The sequence below is a fragment of the Nannobrachium achirus genome (assembly GCF_963921795.1).
Source record: "Nannobrachium achirus genome assembly, chromosome: 11".
Taxonomy (NCBI): Eukaryota; Metazoa; Chordata; class Actinopteri; order Myctophiformes; family Myctophidae; genus Nannobrachium; species Nannobrachium achirus.
Genome location: NC_137820.1, coordinates 62,497,140 through 62,517,500, shown reverse-complemented (window position 1 = coordinate 62,517,500; position 20,361 = coordinate 62,497,140). Strand labels below are relative to the sequence as shown.

The following is a 20,361-nucleotide window of genomic DNA, read 5'->3' as shown; positions in this document are numbered from 1 at the left end:
GTCAAGTCAAATGCCAACAGCAATGTTGTAATGCCCTCAAGACAGACCTTCTAGCAGCAGAATCTATGTGCTATTATAAAATGCACACACGCGCGCACACGCACGCGCGCGCACTCTCTCTCTCTCTCACACACACACACACACACACACACACACACACACTTTTTTTTACATAAATGCTACAACGTGGTGTGTATTGTATCCATCGCGGGTCGATGGCATGCGCTTGGGTTACATCTCTCCTCCTCCTCTCAGCAGCAGCACTCCAGCGAGGTGGGCCGGGCGGTACAGCGGAATATAACCCGCCTCCTACGCTCCTATTGGGCTGTACAGAGGCTGAGGAGCCTGCCGTTGCAGCTACTGAGTGCATTCCACTCGCCGGGTGCGCAACGAACGCAACTGCGTTTCTGTTTATGGAACGAACACGACCGACCACGGAGCAAGCTCCAGACTTTAGATTGGGTTTAGCATGACTTAATAAGCCTGTAACATTTTCAGCACAGAATTGTGTGGTTAACATACGCAGTATTGTTGAGCGGCGTTGGTACATCTTTGAGCGGCTTCCTTCACCTGCCTGTGCGCGCGTCAAGGACCCTATCTATGGAGGGATGTTGCGATGCTGTGCTCAAGGAGAACCAAAACTTTAGTGTCAACGTGCGTTATCCTGAGCGGCATGACGAACATCGTCTGCCTGCTCTATGTCGGCTGGATCACTAACTATGTGGCCAACGTGAGCCCCGTCAGAGCACCGGACAGCGGAGGAGACGCGGAGAGAAAGTTTGAGGAGGACAGCAAGGGAGAAACTCTGAAAATCATCGAGAGACTGGAGCGACTGGAGAGCGTTGTCAACGAGCACATTAAAGGTAGGCTGTTGTCCCAACCAAGAGTAAACGTTTATTGAGAGTTCCTATATTTTTATTGAGTGATTTATCTTTGGTCCAGTTAGCCTACATTTAAATTGCTTACTTTTTGCCCTATTAAAATGGACTATTTGTAGGATATATAGTAGGCCTAGTCGCACCTGACCCATTTGTAAGGTAAAGCGGTTGCTGAATCTAAATTCGGAGACCAGATTAGGTCATTTTGTCTACTACACACAATATAGGTCAGTGACTTAGCAAAGTGTTATAGAGCTATGTATACTCTAGACCACTGTTTCTCAACCACTGTGCCTGGCTGGGGACCTTTGGTGTGCCCCTGAGTAGGGTCAAGTGTGCCCCTTGAAACTGCTTGAAAGCCATTATTGTATTTATCATTTTAAAAATGATTTAAACTAGTGAAAACAGCCGATCTACAAGCACACAACGCCTCACGGTGGCGTTGTGTGCTTGTAGATCTGCTGTTTTCACTACTGTTGTGCGACAGCCTTGTATGATGAAGCAGGGCTTTACTTTGCGAAGAAACGTACACATTTGAAACTTGGAGATACAAGGTTATATATTTACACTCCCGTATTAAGGCCCATTCCCACTGGGCCAGATAACAGATAAAAAAATCTCTTTCTCCAGATATTTTTCCATTCAAAGTGGATGGTAGATACAGATAAAAAAAATATCTACCACAGATATTTGCCACAGATAGCCTACTTTTATCTGTGGCAAATATTTGTTTTATCTGTATTCACTTTGAATGGAAACATATCTGGAGAAAGAGATTTTTGTATCTGTTATCTGGCCCAGTGGGAATGGGCCTATATGTTGGTGTGCCCCTGGATTCTTGGGACATGAAAAGTGTAGGACTACCCATGCAGAAAATTAGGCCTACCCATGCAGAAAAAAGGTTGAGAAACACTGTATTAGACTATCCCCTGTAATTACATTGGTATATGGCTACATTTCTTCAATTAACAGTTCACACTCACAGTTATCAACATGTGTGAACATCAAGCCTATACAACTTTCTCCTTAAGTTAGACATCAGAGAGCAGATTCTGACATGTGTGGTCTCTTGGCAGCTAGAGTGAACATGACTTTCAGGAGTGATTGGATAATTGCTTGCGCTTTAATTAATCTCAATTAGCTTCACAGTTCACACCTAACCCTTTCATGCCATTACAAATTCAAAGCATCATTGAGACAGGTTCAAGCTCTCATGCAGGTATATTTGTGATTCAAGAGATTAGGTGTATTGCCTGAATTAATACACATTTGCGTCATAGAAAATGCATGTGAGTGGGCTTGGTTTCTGTCTGCTTTATTTCTCGTTATAAAGCGTGACAGACACTCAGGCAGGCAGAGACCTACAATCCCTCGGGAGAAATCGGGGCCAAAAACGATGATCCGGGATTAATTCGGTATTCCAGATGACTTTACGGGGCCATGTGCCACTGGTGATCCCAGATCAGCGCTGTTTTCTCTTGATCACAGAGGCTGAATAATGTTGTTCAGAAGAAAATGTTAATGCACAGCTTTAACCAGCTAATGGGCATAGCCTAGGCCTCTAAGTGTCACAATGTAGGCTATAATAATGCGCTTTTTGCTGTACTGAAAAATGCAATTATCCAATGTTTTGCAACAAGAAAAAAGACAGACCTAGTTGTGTGAACTGCAGGGCTTTGTTGAGACAGTACAATAAAACAATGCTTGTTTTATTAGCTTGTCTTTTTAGAGTGTGTGTGTGTGTGTGTGTGTGTGTGTGTGTGTGTGTGTGTGTGTGTGTGTGTGTGTGTGTGTGTGTGTGTGTGTGTGGTTTCTGTTGTGTATAATGAAGCCTCATATTGAAATAAACAAGGAAGGTGAACATAGCAGCATGGAACACATTTATCCTTTGACGCAAATATACAATCTGCTCATTATTGCTTTTGTTTTTTTATAAAGATATTTGGAATATGCTAGTGAAACAATAATGGCCCATCCCAGGCCCATCCCAGGCCACACTGTTCACACAAAAAAAACTAATTTCATATATTTGTTTATGTGGGTAGGTACCAGACTATTGCATTTGGCCACTGCAGTAGCAGTTCATGATCAAGGAGGACAGTTATCCAGATTACAAAGAGTTTGTATCTGAATAATAATGAGTTTTCAATTGTTACGAGCGCACACTTTTTAAAAGAGAATGAGATACAGATTTAGCTAAAATGTTCAACTGATGAATATCTATACTATAATTTTGCGAATGTCTGTCTGAGTGAGTGTCTGTCTGTCTGTCTGTCTGTCTGTCTGTCTGTCTGTCTGTCTGTCTGTCTGTCTGAGTGTCTGTCTGTCTGAGTGTCTGTCTGTCTGAGTGTCTGTCACAGCGTTTCTCCTCAGTGGCTGGAGCAATTGATCTGAAATCGCATCACCATTAGCATATAAACGCACCTGACATAACTGTGAAGCCTGTTTGTCACTTTCACAAATCATATGCTGTATATTAGCATTTTTATGGTGTAACTACTATCTATTCTGCATCTAGCATGAGGCAACATGTTTAACCAGCTCTGTGTGTGTGTGCGTGCGTGTGTGTGTGTGTGTGTGTGTGTGTGTGTGCGTGCGCGCGCGCGCGTGTGTGTGTGTGTGTGTGTGTGTGTGTTTGGGTGGGGGGGGGGGGGGGGGGGGTGGCTGGCCCTCTTTCAGATGTTGTCATGTAGATCGGTACACAGTATCTCTGTAGCCTTTAAACGAAACGGGTATTTCTTACATTGATGCTCCTACATATTATCATGCAAGCACCAGAAACTTACTTTCCATCCCTCATATACTGTGTGCACAGTGCACACCCCATAACCCACACACTGCACATCATTTCGGAGCTCATATCTTTGAACGGGTAAGGACTAGTCTTTATATAAGCATCAAGCACCACAAAACTCTCCTCTCACAAATAGAGGGACTCTGTGTGCGTGAAGTCGTATACTGCTGTCAATACCAATCTCATCTCCTCACACAAACATACTGTGTGTGTGTGTGTGTGTGTGTGTTTTAAGTTGTGTCCTTTTTTGGCCACTTATTTTGCAGCGTTTATATTTATGGGTCTGTGGCAACAAAGGGCCTTTTTCTCTTTTGTATTTTTCCCCCTGTGTAATCACCCCCTGTGCTTCTGAACATCCATTTCATAGGGCAACTTGTCTCAAATGTTACCAGTAGCAGGTGATGCTTGCTATGTAGGCTGTGATGTATGTAAGTGTTGCCATTCCTGGCATGATGTGTGTGACCGTAACCTTAATTACTTGACCACTCAGACAATGCATGGAACTTGGCCAAAACGGTCACAATTTGTCTCACTTTCTCCAGCATCTGCCAGCGTTTTAATACAGTAAATGGTATTTTAAGTGCCAGCTGCTGTTCCTAATGTTGTTCTGTGTGCCATTCATTACGGGCACGGGGTAAAACACCACACTGCTGGCGTAAAAAAACCTGTGATGATGTAATAACACTACATCATCTTCTCTCTCGCCATTGTTACTTACTGGACCCTCTTGAAATATTGAAAGCGTTCGTGGCCCACCCCTCTGACCACATTGGAACCAAGTGTTACGCTTTAATAAAACGTGTTATCCTGGGTTTAAGTTATATTGTGATTTGATATTTTACCAAAAATCAAACCACTTAACACGGCTGCCATGCATTTTCAGAGCATGTTTGTTGTATTGATCAATCAATCGATTGTATTCCGTCTTGGATCAAGGGAACTAACGCATGCTTTACTGTAAGTTCCTAATTATTTTTCTATTGATTTTCAAGTTTCTTAAGAAATATTGTCATTTTTGTCAACATATGTCAATATATTTTTTAAATATTAATGTAATAGTATGATTAAAATCGTCGTGTTTTGACAATTATTTGGGGGCCAACATATCCTCACGGCCCACGACGTGGTCCACGGCCCACAGGTTGGGAGTCTCTGTGTTAGCCGGATGGTCTGCAGAACCACACAGTGGTACTAATGCAATCTGCTGCAAGGGTTCAGGGGCAACGCTGGGTGAGTAAATTTAGTCCCGGGAGCACTTGGCAGAGTCCTCTCATATACTCTGTGTGTTCCGCGGAGCCGGTGCCAGAGTACATTATCAGCCATGGGCTGATGTGTTTATGTGTTTATGCTTTGTCACTGAGACAAAGAGGGCCGAGGTCCAGACACGCGGGTCTGAATGAGGATTGTGCATCATTAATAATAGGCATAGAGAGCCTGGCAAAGTTATTTGTGTTCTTAGAGTACGTAGATTTCGATTTTCAACCCCACACTATAGTGTAATTTGCATATAATATTCTTGCGATTATTATTCAGCAAATATTTGTGGTTGTGAATTAGATTTTTCTGAAATGGGAATCCAGAGAAAACGTATTAATCAATAAACATATTCTGGATGTGCTACAATATGTGTCCCAGCACCCCTGAGAGCCAGTCATTGCAATTTTTTTCATTTTCATGTTTTCATTTCATTTGAAAGCTGGGGTTCATAGCTACAAAATGATATATTGGTTGTGGAGATTGACCCAACAGTTTTGAAGATATGGCTTATAGAATGATGCCATGCTGAAATAGTACTTTTGAGATATTCAAGTTTTAAATAAATTTCTAACCTGCAATGACCTGACTCCGCCACATGGGGAGCAATCTTCAATTCAATCTTCAATTCAAAGAAGCTTTATTGGCATGAGAACACAAACGTTTACACAGTGGTGGAAAAAGTACCAACATTTTATAATAAAGTAAAGTATCAATTCTGCAATGTAGAATCACTCTGTTACAAGTAAAAGTCCAGAATAAAAAATGTACTTGAGTAAAAGTACAAAAGTATTGGTATCCAAATGTACTTAAAGTACCAAAAGTAAAAGTACAAAATGTTTGAAAATAGCAGATCTACAAGCTCACAACGCGTCGCACCGCAATGCGTTGTGAGCTTGTAGATCGTCTATTTTCAAATAGCCTTGGTATAACATAGGGCTAAAGTGGTTTATGTATGTTTTAAACTTTAGTTATTGCTCTCTAAAAAGATAATGCCACAACAGCATCTCAAGCATTATTGGGCTAAATGTAAAGACACTACGCTGCGCCAACCGTGAAGCAGTTTAACCAATTTGCTACATACGTCTACACAAACGGTCAGATTACAAAGATAAATTGCTTAGTGAAGGCTCACAGATGTCACCATAGGGTACGCTCCAGCAGAATGTCCCGTAATGATCGTATTATTTAATGAGGAGCATTTTAATACGATCGGTCGTCGTTTCCTTAAAAAGGTATTAATGTATCTAAGTGCAGTACACCTCGCAACCGATGGGGTCGCATGGCTGAAAAACAACAGAAAATGGCATCTGATCGGATTAAAATGCAGTTTATTAAACAATACGAAAGATACGGGTAATTCTGCTTGAGCTTACCATACTGTGACATCTGTGAGACTTCAGTAAGCACGTTATCTTTGAAATATGAAGGTTTTTGTAGACGTACGTAGCAAATAGGATTAACTGCTCAACACGAGGTTGAAGTGAATTTATTACGTGTGCAACAGGGCTAACTGTGCTAAATGTAGCATAATCAGTGTTTGTGTAACTTCAGTCAGAAGGATTATCTGACCTGATAATAAAACACAATCTACAGGCTTAACCGCCTCGCGTTGTGAGCTTGTAGAAGAGAGCAACAATAGAGTTGGGTCACGTTTTATTTGTTTATAGCCTGCAGCTAGCGCTGCAGCTAGCGCTAGCTAACGCTAGCTAGCGTTAGCCGTTAGCCACTCATAGCCAGTCAACCAGAATAGTCTACTCTAAAGTCAACTTTCCGACGGCGAGTGAACGATTGCATTCCATCCATGTTTTCTTGGCTGTCAATTTATTGTCCAAAAAAACAAACACCCTGAACGTTAGAATTAGATAGTTTAGGACGACACTGATCTATTCAATGCTAAGCTAACTCAGTGACAAAGGAAGCTTCCGCACCGGAGCTTCACAGAAGACAAACGCATACGTCACAGACGCCTCCAGGCAGGAACGGATCATTTTCACCAGCGTAGAAGAAGAAACAGCGGAAGAACGGCGGAAGAATAATAAATAATAATACACAAAATCATACATTACGTGGTTAATAATTGTTCATTTGGAACACACGTGGCATTAAATTAATGGGATAAATACTGTGGGTTGCATCGCTAAGTAATGGAGTCCCGATATTACCGCATTTGGCTACAAACGGCTAACAAAGGCTGGCTAGTTAGCATTTTAGCTAATATAAACTGGGAGGACTAACAGAATTATGTACCGATCTCTCACATTAATTAAAAAAAGTCTTATTTACATGCAGAGTTAAGCTCTGGCGTTTAAGTGAAATGTAGCCTAGATATTATGAGATGCTGTTGTGGCATTATCTTTTTAGAGAGCAAAAAAAAAAAAAATCATTTTGGCTGCAGGGAATAATGACAGTCCCCGAGATGACTGGCTCTCAGGGGTGCTGGGACACATATATTCAAAATAGTGGGAAGCGAGTAAGTGACGTCAATTAGCGTTGCACTGTGGGGTGCTCTTTAGGTGACTCTTTATGGTGGTGTTGTGTTTATTGAACAATACTAATCTATTACAGCAGTTTGTGGCTACAATAACTGTACACATCAAAAGCAAAAAATCAACAAAAGAATATGCTCCCCAAACAGCCTGTTGTGACCTTTTGGTGTGTGTGTCCAAACATCAAAAGTTTGACGGGACGAGGGTCATCTGACGACCTTCCAGTCTCATCAACACGGAATGTGGAAATACTGTTCTCAAACCCAAGACGTAAAGGGTGACAGCTTCGCAAAAAATTGCGTGAGTTGAGTCACGAGAGGCACCGCGAGTAGCAGAGATGCTGACTCAGTGTTGTTCGCGATACAGTATGTCCCGATAGTCACAGAACTCACGTCCCCCCATTTGACGTTTGGTCCCATGCCGTCACCGTCTTGGGAGTGAGAATGCGTTGATCAGAGAAGGGAACTAGACTGCACTCTGTCGAGGTGTCAACTTGCGCCTTGTTCACTCATGGCCTTGTTGCGACCGTAGGTCGCATTTACTACCAAAACCTCCACCAGCTGTGAGTCCGTCCGTCAGTCAGTCTGTCTGTCTGTCACACCTCACACGTCACACTTTTGCCCTGCTCATATCTTTGCAACCGTTGCCCCCATCCATGCCAAATTTTGCACACACACTCCTTACCTGCCAAACTACAACCTCCAAGGACCCCCGGAGCTCCAGGGACCCCCAGGTCCGTGGGGGACCCCCAGGTGTAAAAAATGACCAAATGTGCAAAAATGACCACCCCAACGGGGCTGCTCACGGGGAATTCCCGGGGACCACTGACTCCTGGTGCTCCAGAACGGATGCAAAAGTGGTGACGCCCCCAGTGGAGGACCCCCTCCACTGCAGCTCACATAAAATGCCATAACTCGGGCTAGGAGCGTCCGGGAGAGCCGGGGCCGGTACCTATTCGTCCGCTAAGGCGGCACGGAGACCCCAACCCTCATTTCTCACATGGCCCTCTTCTAGCGCCACCATGAGGCTGATTCTTGCAAAACACATTTTTGGACACTGCTACTACAATTTTTGCCCTAAAATCACGCAAATCGGTACACAGTATGTCTACACTCATTTCATCAACTTGGATCTGTCCCATATTGCGCCGCCACTGGCCTTGATAAAATCCCAGCTAGATTTCTCAGAGATTCAGCCGCCACCATTGCTCCAATCATTACCCACATAATTAACCTTTCCATCGAACAGGGTCATGTCCCCCAGGACTTCAAACTAGCAAAAGTAACCCCCCTGCACAAAAAAGGTAGCAAACTAGACCCTGGAAACTACCGCCCCGTTTCCATTCTTAGCTCCATATCCAAAGTCATGGAGAAAATAGTCTACGAACAGATTGCAAGATATCTCGATGAGAATAATCTGATTTACGAGTTCCAATCTGGATTCAGAAAATCCCATTCCACTGACACATGCCTTCTCTATTTGACTGACCAAATCAAACGCGAAGCGGATCAGGGCAAGTATAGTGGCATGGTCATGATGGACCTCCAGAAGGCATTTGACACCGTGGATCATGCTATTCTGATTGAGAAACTAAAAGCCATCGGTCTTGACAGCGCAGCAGTGAGCTGGATGCAATCTTACCTGGTGGGGAGGGAACAGGTGGTGGAGATTAACGGTACCCTGTCCCCCCCCCTCCCAGTAAGCTGTGGAGTTCCTCAAGGTAGCATACTGGGACCTCTGTTGTTCCTAATATACGTGAACGACATGGCATCTGCTTGCGACTGCAACCTGTTCCTGTTCGCGGATGACTCGGCTCTCCTAGTCTCGGGCAAGGACCACTTGCAGGTTGAAAAGACACTTAACTCTGAACTGAGTAAGATCTGCACATGGCTTAACGACAACAAATTATCAATTCACCTGGGCAAAACCGAGTCCATCCTCTTTGGATCAAATCATAACCTCAAAAAGGTAGAGAACTTCACAATCAAAGTGGGTGACAAGGTCATAACACGAAAAAACGAAATCTCTTACTTAGGATGTATCCTTGAAGCTAATCTTTCCAGCGAAAAGATGACTTCAAAAGTAATACAAAAAATCAACCAACGAACTCGTTTCCTACAGAGGATCGCCCCAATGGTCTACTTCAACACACTGAAGACCATAGCTGGTGCAATAATCCAGCCCCTCTTTGACTATGGAGTCCACGTATGGTATCGTAACGCCCCACAAGCCCTAAAAACTAAACTCCAAACAGCCCAAAATAAACTAATTAGGGTCCTGCTTAACCTTCCCAATCAGACTCACCTCACCGCTACTCACCAGTTAAGAGTGGGGTGGCTCAGAGTAGATGACAGAGTACAGCAACTTGCAATGGGACTGGTGTACAAGATACACTACACCACTATGATACCCAAGTACCTGTCAAAATACTTTATAAACGTTAAGGATGTCCATAATTACAACACCAGAGGCAGTGCCACAGATCACGTTCAACCCAGAGTCAACTCAAAGAAAGGGTCGAACTCGTTCTTCTGCTATACCACAAAAATGTGGAATGCCTTACCGAAGGCCATAAAGGAGTGTGGATCACTAGCATCCTTTAAAATTGCCCTAAAAAACCACTTACAGGCAGCAGCCGTTCACAACTGGTAAAAACCTAGCCCAACCCTACCCTCCCTGCCCCTTCCTTGTATATACTGTACATACTGATTGTTTAGACTTACTGTTACCTGCCCCTTCCTTGTATATATTGTATATACTGTACTTACTGATTGTATAGACCTACTGTTTTCTTTTTCTTTCTTTTTTTCTTTACATGTCTACTGCATAGTACTGTGTTCTATTTGTCTGTCATTCAATGTTATATGAGATACTTAAATGGTTTCCTGTTGAAATAAGCTTAGTCTTTTCATGGATCTCCTTTTAGTAGACCTTGTACCAGTGAACTGTACCGTCATGAATCTGTACATTTTCCTATGCAAACTTCTAATAAAGCCTTCAATCAATCAATCAAAACCTTCAGGCCGATTTTTAAAACACATTTTTGGCCGCTGCTCCTACAAGTTTTACCCTAAAATCACGCAAATTGCTACACAGTATGTCTACACTCATCCCATCAACATGAATCTGTCCCATATAGCGCCACCTTCAGGACGATTTTTAAAAACACATTTTTGGACACTGCTCCTACACATTTTGCCCTAAAATCACGAAAATCACTACACAGTATGTCTACACTCATGTCATCAACATGGATCAGGAAGATTTTGGAAAAACACATTTTTGCCCTATTTGTGGAGATAAGCGACCAACGGTCGCTTATCTCCCGATTAGGGAGTCTTACTGGTATGGCTTACTTGTGCGCCAGCAGAGCGTGCCGTCACCAAGAATGCTGGTCCCTTATTGGCTACGGGCGTAAACACAAACATTTACACGAACAGATATGCCACATTCAAAATCACAGAACGCAGTACTTAAGCACTCTGCTGGCACAAGTAATTACTATCAGCCGACTGGGTAACAACAGAAGGACATGAGATTTCACTGACATTCAGATCATGTTGTTTACAAAGCGTGACATTTCCAAACATTTGACCCCAGCAATTGTCAAGGTTTGTCTGATCAATTGTCCATAAAATGTGTTACATGAAGGGATAGTGAATGAACCAGCTTGTTTCTGTCAACAACGTGGAGTTGTGGTTAGATCACACAATAATCAAAAAATTAAATTAACTACCAGCAGTCTACATCGGTTTACGTCTTTCGATAGGTTGCCACTTTTGGTGTGATAGTGTCAAGAGTAGTTTGGTTCTGTATTAAATTAATGTTTTGCACTGACCGTGTAACTGTAACCAATTAAAATGTTTAGTCGCACATGATGAGGTTTTTGGGCGACTCAAACAAGGCAGGTGCACTGACAAAGGTGAGCTTGAGCCCTGTGAGAAGTGTCAGCCGTGCCAGTGCTCACACGGAGTAGTGCGACGGCCTCTATGTTGATCAGCGCCTTCTCAGTAGCATACAGTTAGGGTGGGAATCAGACATATTAATCTATTTCTAAATTGCACACGGTACTTGTCAATGAGGTAAATGGGATGTGTTGATTTGCATTGTCCGCATCTAGAAATGTTGATATGAAAATATTATTGTCAACATTTAACAGTATTCAAGGTTTGCAGAAATGCAGCGTGATGTTTCGTCTTTCGACATGCATGCAATAAACCCATGAGTCACATCAACAAAGTTTGTTTTCACAGAAGATCCATTGAGCAAAAGCCTTGTATCTCCACTGGAGAACAGGGATGGGACGATACGTGATATTAACGTTTATCATGATAAAAAAACACTCACGATAATCGTATCGTGGAGATTTAATTTATCGTGATATCGTCCTCCGTCATGCACTGTGATCAATTCACCTTTTATTTGCCGAGCTGCACACCCAGTACCATTTAAACCCTCTATTGGTAAAAGGTACTTATAATATACGTACTTGATACAGTCTTTTTTTCACTCCCTACCAAATCTCTTTGCCAAAAAATAGCCGATCTTCAGGCTCACAACGTGACACGTTGTGAGCTTGTAGATCTGCTATTTTTTGGCAAATGTTCCGCCCCAGGATAATGAATGTTGGGGATATTTTGATCATCGCGATAATATCGTAAATCGCGATTTCTTTTGTCACAATAATCGTGATATGAAATGTTCATATCGTCCCATCCCTACTGGAGAATGGAGATTTGTAAAATTGTGTTTTGTTTTGTGAACTTTCCCTTTAAGTCAGTAAGAGGAGATAAGAGGAGGCAGCTTTGTGTAGATATTGAGTGGCCCCTCTAGCTGGTGCTGTGTTTCACTGCTGGCATGGGAGAGAGGCAGAGGCTCAGGGCTCGGGTTTAAGATTGCAGGGAAGAAAATTAGAGCAGTCGGGTCAAGAGAACTTACATTTCAAACACACTTTGTTTCATTGCTGTTAATTTGCACAGAATGGAGTTGACTGGGCATGACCGGAGGAAACATACATCAGCACAAACCTTTCTCCACTAGGGATTGGACAATACCCCGTTTATCGGGATAAAAAAACACTCACGGTAATCGTATCGTGATATCGTCCTCTGTCATGCACTGGGATCAATTCGCCTTTTATTTGCCAAGCTGCATATCCGGTACCATTTAAACCCTCTATAATTGGTAAAAGGTATACTTATAATATATGTACTAGATACATTACAGTCTGTATTTTTTCACTCTATCAAATGTCTAGATCGAACAGCAGATCTACAAGCTCTCGAATAGCAGATCTACAAGCTCACAACGCGTCACATTGCAACGTGTTGTGAGCTTGTAGATCGGCTATTTTTTGGCAAATGTTCTGCACCACGATAATGGGGCAGAACTATTTTGTCACAATAATTGTGATATGACATTTTCATATCGTCGCATCCCTATTCTCCACCACATGCAATATTCTGCTTTGCTCTACCAGTATGCATAGAAGTGAAGTTTGTTTGTGTGTCAATAAGCAAACAGATGAAGTTGCTGGAAGATGATGCATGTTGACAGTTGCTGCAGAAGAGCATGTTGCATCGGGAAAGACATAGTTTGTGTGTGTGTCTGTGAGTGTGTGTGCGCAAGTACTGTATGTGCGTTTGCCCATACTGAGGAAGAGTGAGTTGCATGCCAGACCTAATAGGTCTTCAAACATACATGATAGCAGTGTGAGCTCCAGTCACACAGGCAGGTCTAGCCTTGCATGAAGAATGTCTCCCGTATACGCCACTCTTGATTACTACTGTCTGTCACCCGTTAGTCTAGCCTCCAATATGAACTATACTGAGATGCACAGATGCAGTGGCAACATTCTTCTAGTCGGTCTTTACTATTTTTACAGATCATGTGTTTTCTCCTCTCCCTTACGCACAGTCTAACAAGCCCTGCAAGCGATTTTGAATAATACAAAATATTACAATACTAACATTAAGAATAGGAATTGCCAGCAGGAGGGTGATGTGGCTTTTTAATATAGAAAGTACAGAGAAAGTACAGAGGAAAGTTAACAAATGGCCAGATCATTCCCAGAGATATGGGGGGATTACACATTACTCACTCGATCGATACAAACCACCTGCACTCACAGCTCTGAGATTCAAAGGGAAGAAGGTGTAGAGGAAAGCATGTGACATCTTGATGATACTTTCCCTGTTCTGCACCTTCTGCCTGGTTGTTCCCTAAGATGGAATAGTTGTGGTGTGACACGTTGTCAATTCCAGCAGTGCAAATGTATTCAGATTAAATTGTGATGATTGTGACATTTCCACCTGCTTTTATACACACCTATAAACCTCGACAGCAGTGTGCGAATTCTTTATTGGCATTCAGTGAATTTCACCTTGAATCGCTAGGAGATATAAATGCTTTTATAGTGAGATTGCCACAGCCTATTCATGGGTTGCATTTGTAGTCCTAAACGGCCATGTTGAGGACCAACAAAGGTGTTTCAATTTGTTTGATTGGCATGGAACTAATGTTCTACAGTATGCCAATCAGAACACCTGTGTTGGTCCTCAACATGGCTGGTGTAGGACTACAAATGCAACCCATGAATTGACATGCATACAAACCAACAAACACTTTAGAGTTTAGATCAACAGTAATCTTTAATATTAGAGCTGGGCATTATATAAATATTTGAGGTCCAGCCCTCACATCTAAAGCTATGTCGCACAGCCATTCCAACCAATATGTCTCAGTCATAGTCAGTCATAATCAGTATGCCATATTGGAATGCCCATATAAGGGCATTTGGTTGGATCGGTGGTTCTGGATAGCTGGATATACAAACTATTAGACGGCGGGCGAGCACAACTCGGCCTTGAGTCCTTGCCGATGCGCGAGTTTGAAGTCGGTCAGTCCCATACATGCACATGACCATATATGGGCATAGCGGTCGGATCTGTGGCTCTGGACAACCGGTATCTCTGTATCTGTCAGTCCTCGTCCCTGTGGGGCCCATATATGGAGCTGACTGATTTGTTTGCACCTCATGCCATGACAACATATTCAGGCAACACTCTCTATATGCAGGCCCGGGTCCACATCTGACTGCACGTTACTGCGTGTCATCCAACTCGCTCTCCTGCCTTTCCTGGCTCTCTGTCGCTGTCACTGTCAAAATTAAGCAGAAATGCCAAAGAAACAAAAATCTAACAAGACACAGGATGTCTGCTTTAGCATACAGACCTGTGAGCACTACTTTAACTCATCAGAAGGTCAGGTTTCAGTGATGCTCCACTCTGACAAGCAATTGGAAACCAACTATCCACAAGTTTCCAATGTCCCATCGTGCATTAAGCAGAAGGTGTCCGGCATGTCCGGTGTCGCAGCCGAATGTGATCTACAAGCTCACAGCGGTTGCAACCGCGACGCGACTTGAGCTTGTATGTCTGGTGGTGTTAACCGGATGTGTCCCAATTCTACAGTAAATTCTTGCGGAAACAGGTGGAAACTGTACCCGTGATACAGTCTCTCTTTGTTACATTTCCTGGTACATACAGTAACTGGTTCCTAGTAGTCCATATGAAGAATATGAAGTCCATAACAGCATGAGTTGTGAAAGGCAAGGAAGGGCCTGTCAGTGGCTCTTTAGCAGGAGATGCAAAGCAGAGCTTCCAGCTCCCCTGAGACCTGGCACGGGGGTTGTTAATTAAAGAGAGGGACTGTGTGTGTGCGTCTGCTGCGGTCAATACCCATCTCATCTCCTCTCCTCACTCGCTTTCTCTCTCTCTCTCTCTCTCTCTCACACACACACACACACACACACACACACACACACACACACACACACACACACACACACACACACACACACACACACACACACACACGCACAAGATTCATAATGGACTCAACCTTCAGGATAGGTTCTCCACAGTGGTTTGTGGTGTATGACCTGCCACACACACGTTCATTTTCGTGTGCAGTCACTGAAGAGATGAACTGCACGCACGCACACACACCCACACACACACACACACACACACACACACACACACACACACACACACACACACACACACACACACACACACACACACACACACACACACACACACACAACTTCTGCTGATCCCAAATGCAACAGAAAGTACGATAATGTATCTAGCCATGCATACAGTTGTATCATCCCATAAATACGGAGTGTGCCTGCCCAGGAGATGCAGTGAGAGCATCTGTGTTCATTTGCATGTGTGTGTGTACTGTACTGTAGGTGTGCATATGTATTCATGAGTCCATGTGCTTTTATGTCTGTGTGTGCGTCTGTTTACTAGCGTGCAGGTGTGCGTAAGCCTGCAGGCCTATTCGCCACCTTCGCCGCATGTCATCTTTTGCAAGAGGCGTCTGTCTCACGTGGCAGCCGGGCCAGTTTTTAAAGAGGCCTGTTCATATTTCACACACAATCTGTCCAACATGGAATCGAACACTTTAGTCAAGCTGTCACTGTCACTCATTTGGCTCCTCAGTCCAATACAACAGTGGTTCTCAAAGAGTGGAGTCCGGGGACCCCCAGGGGTCCTTGAGGGGGATCCAGGTCTCCAGCAAAACGTGTTAATATAGTAGCATTACAATCACTTTAATCACTTTAAACAAGTATTTTATACTTCTACTATTGAAAATTAGTACAGTAAAGTTCACAACAGTTTTCAATATGAGTTTTAACTGAGGTAGAATCTTCTGTAGAACTGAAGGAAAGAATTTGAGATCAGAGTCTTGTTTTGTTTTGTTTTGTCTGTTCATGGTAGCAGCCCACATCCTTGGAATGATTCATTTGTCTCAATATATGGCTTCCCTCATGCCAGTCAGTCACAATGACGGTTTGAATTTTAGAAATGTAACATTTGACATATTGGTTTTCTTTAGTCACTGTGACCTGAATCTGTCTGTCACTGTTGTTCTTCTCACTGTCGGTTTCTAGACACAGTAAGTGTCTTTTCTCTCGCTACTCTAAATACCTACAGGTCACAAAGGCCCAATTTCAATGTCTACCATGCCGTGTTCATCTCAAATGAGTGGGTCCAAGAACACTACAGCTCCTTACGCCAGGGACCCCTTTCAGGCCAGGGACCCCTTTCAGGCCAGGGACCCCCAAACGGATGGGGAGATGGAGCAGGGACCCCTTCATGTTCTCTCCTTGTTTTAAGCAAAACATCATTGGATAAACTACACACAATGCTGCTGTGAATCACCAGAGAGATACAGTACTAGTAGTATAGTCTAAATATGTATTTTAATTGACATTGAATTTTTATGATCTATTGCCTAAAGCAACGCAGGTGTAAGGAAAGTGCATACATTTTCAAAATTTCACAGTGGGACATGCAGCCCTAAGCCCTTGTATTGGAACATAGAGTATTGTTGACTGGCAAAAAAAAGGTTTTGCTGTCGAACAGTGAGTCTGCCAATAATTCTCACGGCCACCCAATACAGATACAAGCATAGAGAAATAACCCTAACCCTATAGCATTGTATTTTGTGTTGATCTTTTCAGTATAATTTTGCAATGTTCAAAACACAACATATACTGTATCCAGTTTAAAACTATCAGTAAGAGAAAGATGCCAGTGATTGCAATGAGGCACACTTTATTGTAAGGGAATCCCAAGACACATTCAATTATTCATGGATGGAAAGTGTTACACAAAGCATTGTAGGATTTGACAAGAGGGCCAGCAAACACAATTAGGTGCTACTTGATCCAGATGACATTTGAGTGAAATCGTCGTTTTTTGGCGTAGTTTTTAAAATCTTGGAAAAAAAGACATAATTGCGACCGTCAGGTCGCAAGTTACTATGAAAAGCTCTGCCATCTATCTGGCTGTCCGTCTGTCTGTCTGTCTGTCTGTCTGTCTGTCTATCCGTCACGTCACGTCATGTCACGTCATACTTTTGCCCCTACTCTTATCTCTGGCACCGTTGGCGATGTGCGCACACACACTCCTTGGATGGAAAATCACAACCTCCGCCCCTGATTTCTCACATGGCCCTCTTCTAGTGCCACCATCAGGCCGATTTTAGCAAAACACATTTTTGGACACTGCTCCTACAGATTTAGGCCTAAAAGCACATATCCTATCATAGCATACTGTAGTGCCTTGCTACGCTATCCGAGAACCTTGTGTGGGATAATCTCCCAAATGAGAGAAGAAGAGCTCTAGGCTATATGAGTATATGACAGTATAGGCATCTTTCCAGTGTGAAGACACCAGTTTCCTGCTTAGGGAAGAAGATGATTTAAAACACGTGAAATCTGTGACTGTCGCTCAGTACCATCTGAGTCCCACAGCAGCCTGCACAGTAGTCTTTGCCCTAAGGCCATTCAATAACCCCCCCCATACTCCTCCCCCCCAGATCCCTTAGGCTCCTCTGTAGCACTGTTGACTTTCAAAGAACTGTTTGATTATTAAATGCCGTTGGCTTTAAATGCATCCTACATCCCTAACATATACTGTACTGTATTGCATTGTAGAGAGACTCTACTGTTCATTGAATGAGGCTGAGGGGTTTTGCAGAAGCAACATTTCACATTGAAAAGAGTATTCCAATTGTATTGAAGGCTCAGTTTGTTCCAAATTAAAGTAAGCCTTTGTAACATCATTTTTATCATTTCTAAGAATCTAGCCTAATTATGTGTGTTTTGTGTGTTTTGTGTGTTTTGTTCAAATTTTTGGCGTGAACAAAACAAGCTTTTAGACTAGAGTGTCATGGTGTCTTTGTAGAGCTACCTAGTAGTAGTGACGACTTACCTACACAAAGAAATGGAATAACACTGGAAAGAAAAGGTAATCACCTCCAGATTATTAAGGAATACATATTGCATCATTCTATTCTCATATGGACAATGAAGCCAAGCCTCAATTTTTGGAGTGTTGTCGAGTGGCCATTATGTTCTCGTACAGTCAAATTGTAATGTATTGTCTTACAATACAATACATGGTATTGTATTCTAATGTTGTGCTAATATTGTCAGGGATAATCAGAGGACACAGGCTTTCACACTGAAAACATGTTGTGACTAGGATCAATTTTTTCCAAATATTTGTACACTTACAAACTTTAATTATTAAAGATTTGCCTTTTTAATCATCCCTAAGTAACAAACCTAATCTTGTGTTTGGTGAGTTTCGTTTTTGTTGCTGTTTACCAATTGTACCAAGGTACATTATGTTTCATAAATACTACAATAATTAATCTCAAAGGGTTGTTTTTTTGTTGTTGTTGACGTGAACAAAACAAGCTGTCAACATGTGCCTTGTGGAGCTACTTGACGAATTCAGTGCTGTGCTAACAGACTGAGATGTTTCAGTGATTGGGAAAATACATAATGAAGCTGCTGCTCGGCTTATCCATATCCCCTAGTCACGTTAGTCATGTTATACTTAACCGTACCTTATTCTATGCCCCACTTTAAGAGCTTCAAGCCACTGTTTGTATCCAGAAGAACTCAATAACAGTGAGAGTGAAAAATCAATAAATCAAAAGAAAGTCATTACTGAGACAACCCTGTTTTAACAGGAGAAACCATTCTGTAATTATGGTCTGGACCTTTGAGCTGCCATGGACCCTGTGCTAATCATGGAAATAGGCATTTACTGTAATACCATTTTAATTCCATTGTTTTGTCTGGAATGCTTTAATTTGTTTTGACTTCTGTGGCAAACAGGATTATAGGACTTTTCTCCTGAGTTTTCTTTTCTCAAACTAAATGTATTTTATGCTATTGTGTTTTTACTTTATTTGTAAATGCACAAATACATATTGAATTAGCTTTAATTACCTCTGCCAACAATGTTGGACAGAGGTTATGTTTTCTCCCCGTTCCGTTTGTCAGTTTGTCTAACAAAATATACATGAGAATGGAAGGCCATATTTTTGTGAGACTTGGAGGGAATGACGGTCCCAGAGAGATGATTACATTTTGGGTTGAAACTTTCAAAGATGAAGCTCACATCAAGTTCCAGGGAAACGTATAAAGGTCAACAGCAAAAATGCTAACTCATCTCATAAGAGATAGTAAGATGGAAATCGCATATCTATCTGGGCTGTACAATATTCATACCTCGATATATATGTCAAATATCTTTTTTTTTTTTTTTTTAAACAATATGTTTATTTTCTTTTTCTTTCTTTTTTAAAGACACACATAACACATACAAATACATGACAATGAAAATGAAAATACAAACTGCAATAAAATAACTTGAATGACACTACATACGAGAAACAAAAACAAAAACATCAGCTTACAAAAATAAAAACAAATAAAAATGAGCACATATACCATTAACACTTACAGAGTCCCAAGCCACAAGGCCGAACAAGTGCCTGCAGAGAGTGCAATTACCCCACTTCCGATTTATGTCAAATATCTTAATATGATATGCAGATATCTGAATATACTGTATGATATATGATATGACTATGGGTTCACACTTGTTATTTTAAGCATTTTTCAAAAAACAGCATACTGTGTAATAAACTAATAATATCATGTTTTCATCAGAACAGACCTGGCTAAATAGAAAAATGTAAAACAAATCTAACATTTTGCTGCATATCTGCTTCGACACAATGCATGAACAATATTGTTTGTGTGATGTAACAACAGTGGAAACTAAGCATTCTTCAAAAAAACAGCACGAATGTGAAGCAATGTTTTTGATTGCCTGGCTTTAGTAATATTTGCAGGGTGAGGGGGAGGAAATGTGTGTCATCTATATTGTTGCCTTTTGCTTTTCCATGTTCATACTGTACCTATACGTAATATATCGTTCAGCCCTATTGCAGTGTTGGTAGAGCTCAACACTCTGCAATCTTTAAATAAACAGATTATGTTATGTACAGAGTAATCTTCGTTCCTACTCTCACCTATGGTCATGAAGTGTGGGTCATGACCGAA

The 20,361-nt window shown here is 42.0% G+C and overlaps 1 protein-coding gene across 1 annotated transcript in view; it reads left to right on the top strand.

Annotated features, from left to right (window-relative positions):
• Positions 1 to 613: 613 nt before the first annotated feature.
• Positions 614 to 20,361, top strand: part of galnt18a (UDP-N-acetyl-alpha-D-galactosamine:polypeptide N-acetylgalactosaminyltransferase 18a) — a gene marked incomplete at its 3' end in the record, with an annotated part of 227,158 nt that continues 207,410 nt past the window's right edge. The window contains exon 1 of the mRNA XM_080736116.1: positions 614 to 863. Within this exon, the coding sequence (XP_080592242.1) occupies positions 617 to 863 (247 nt within the window). The 5' untranslated portion in view covers positions 614 to 616. The remainder of the gene's footprint in view (positions 864 to 20,361) is intronic.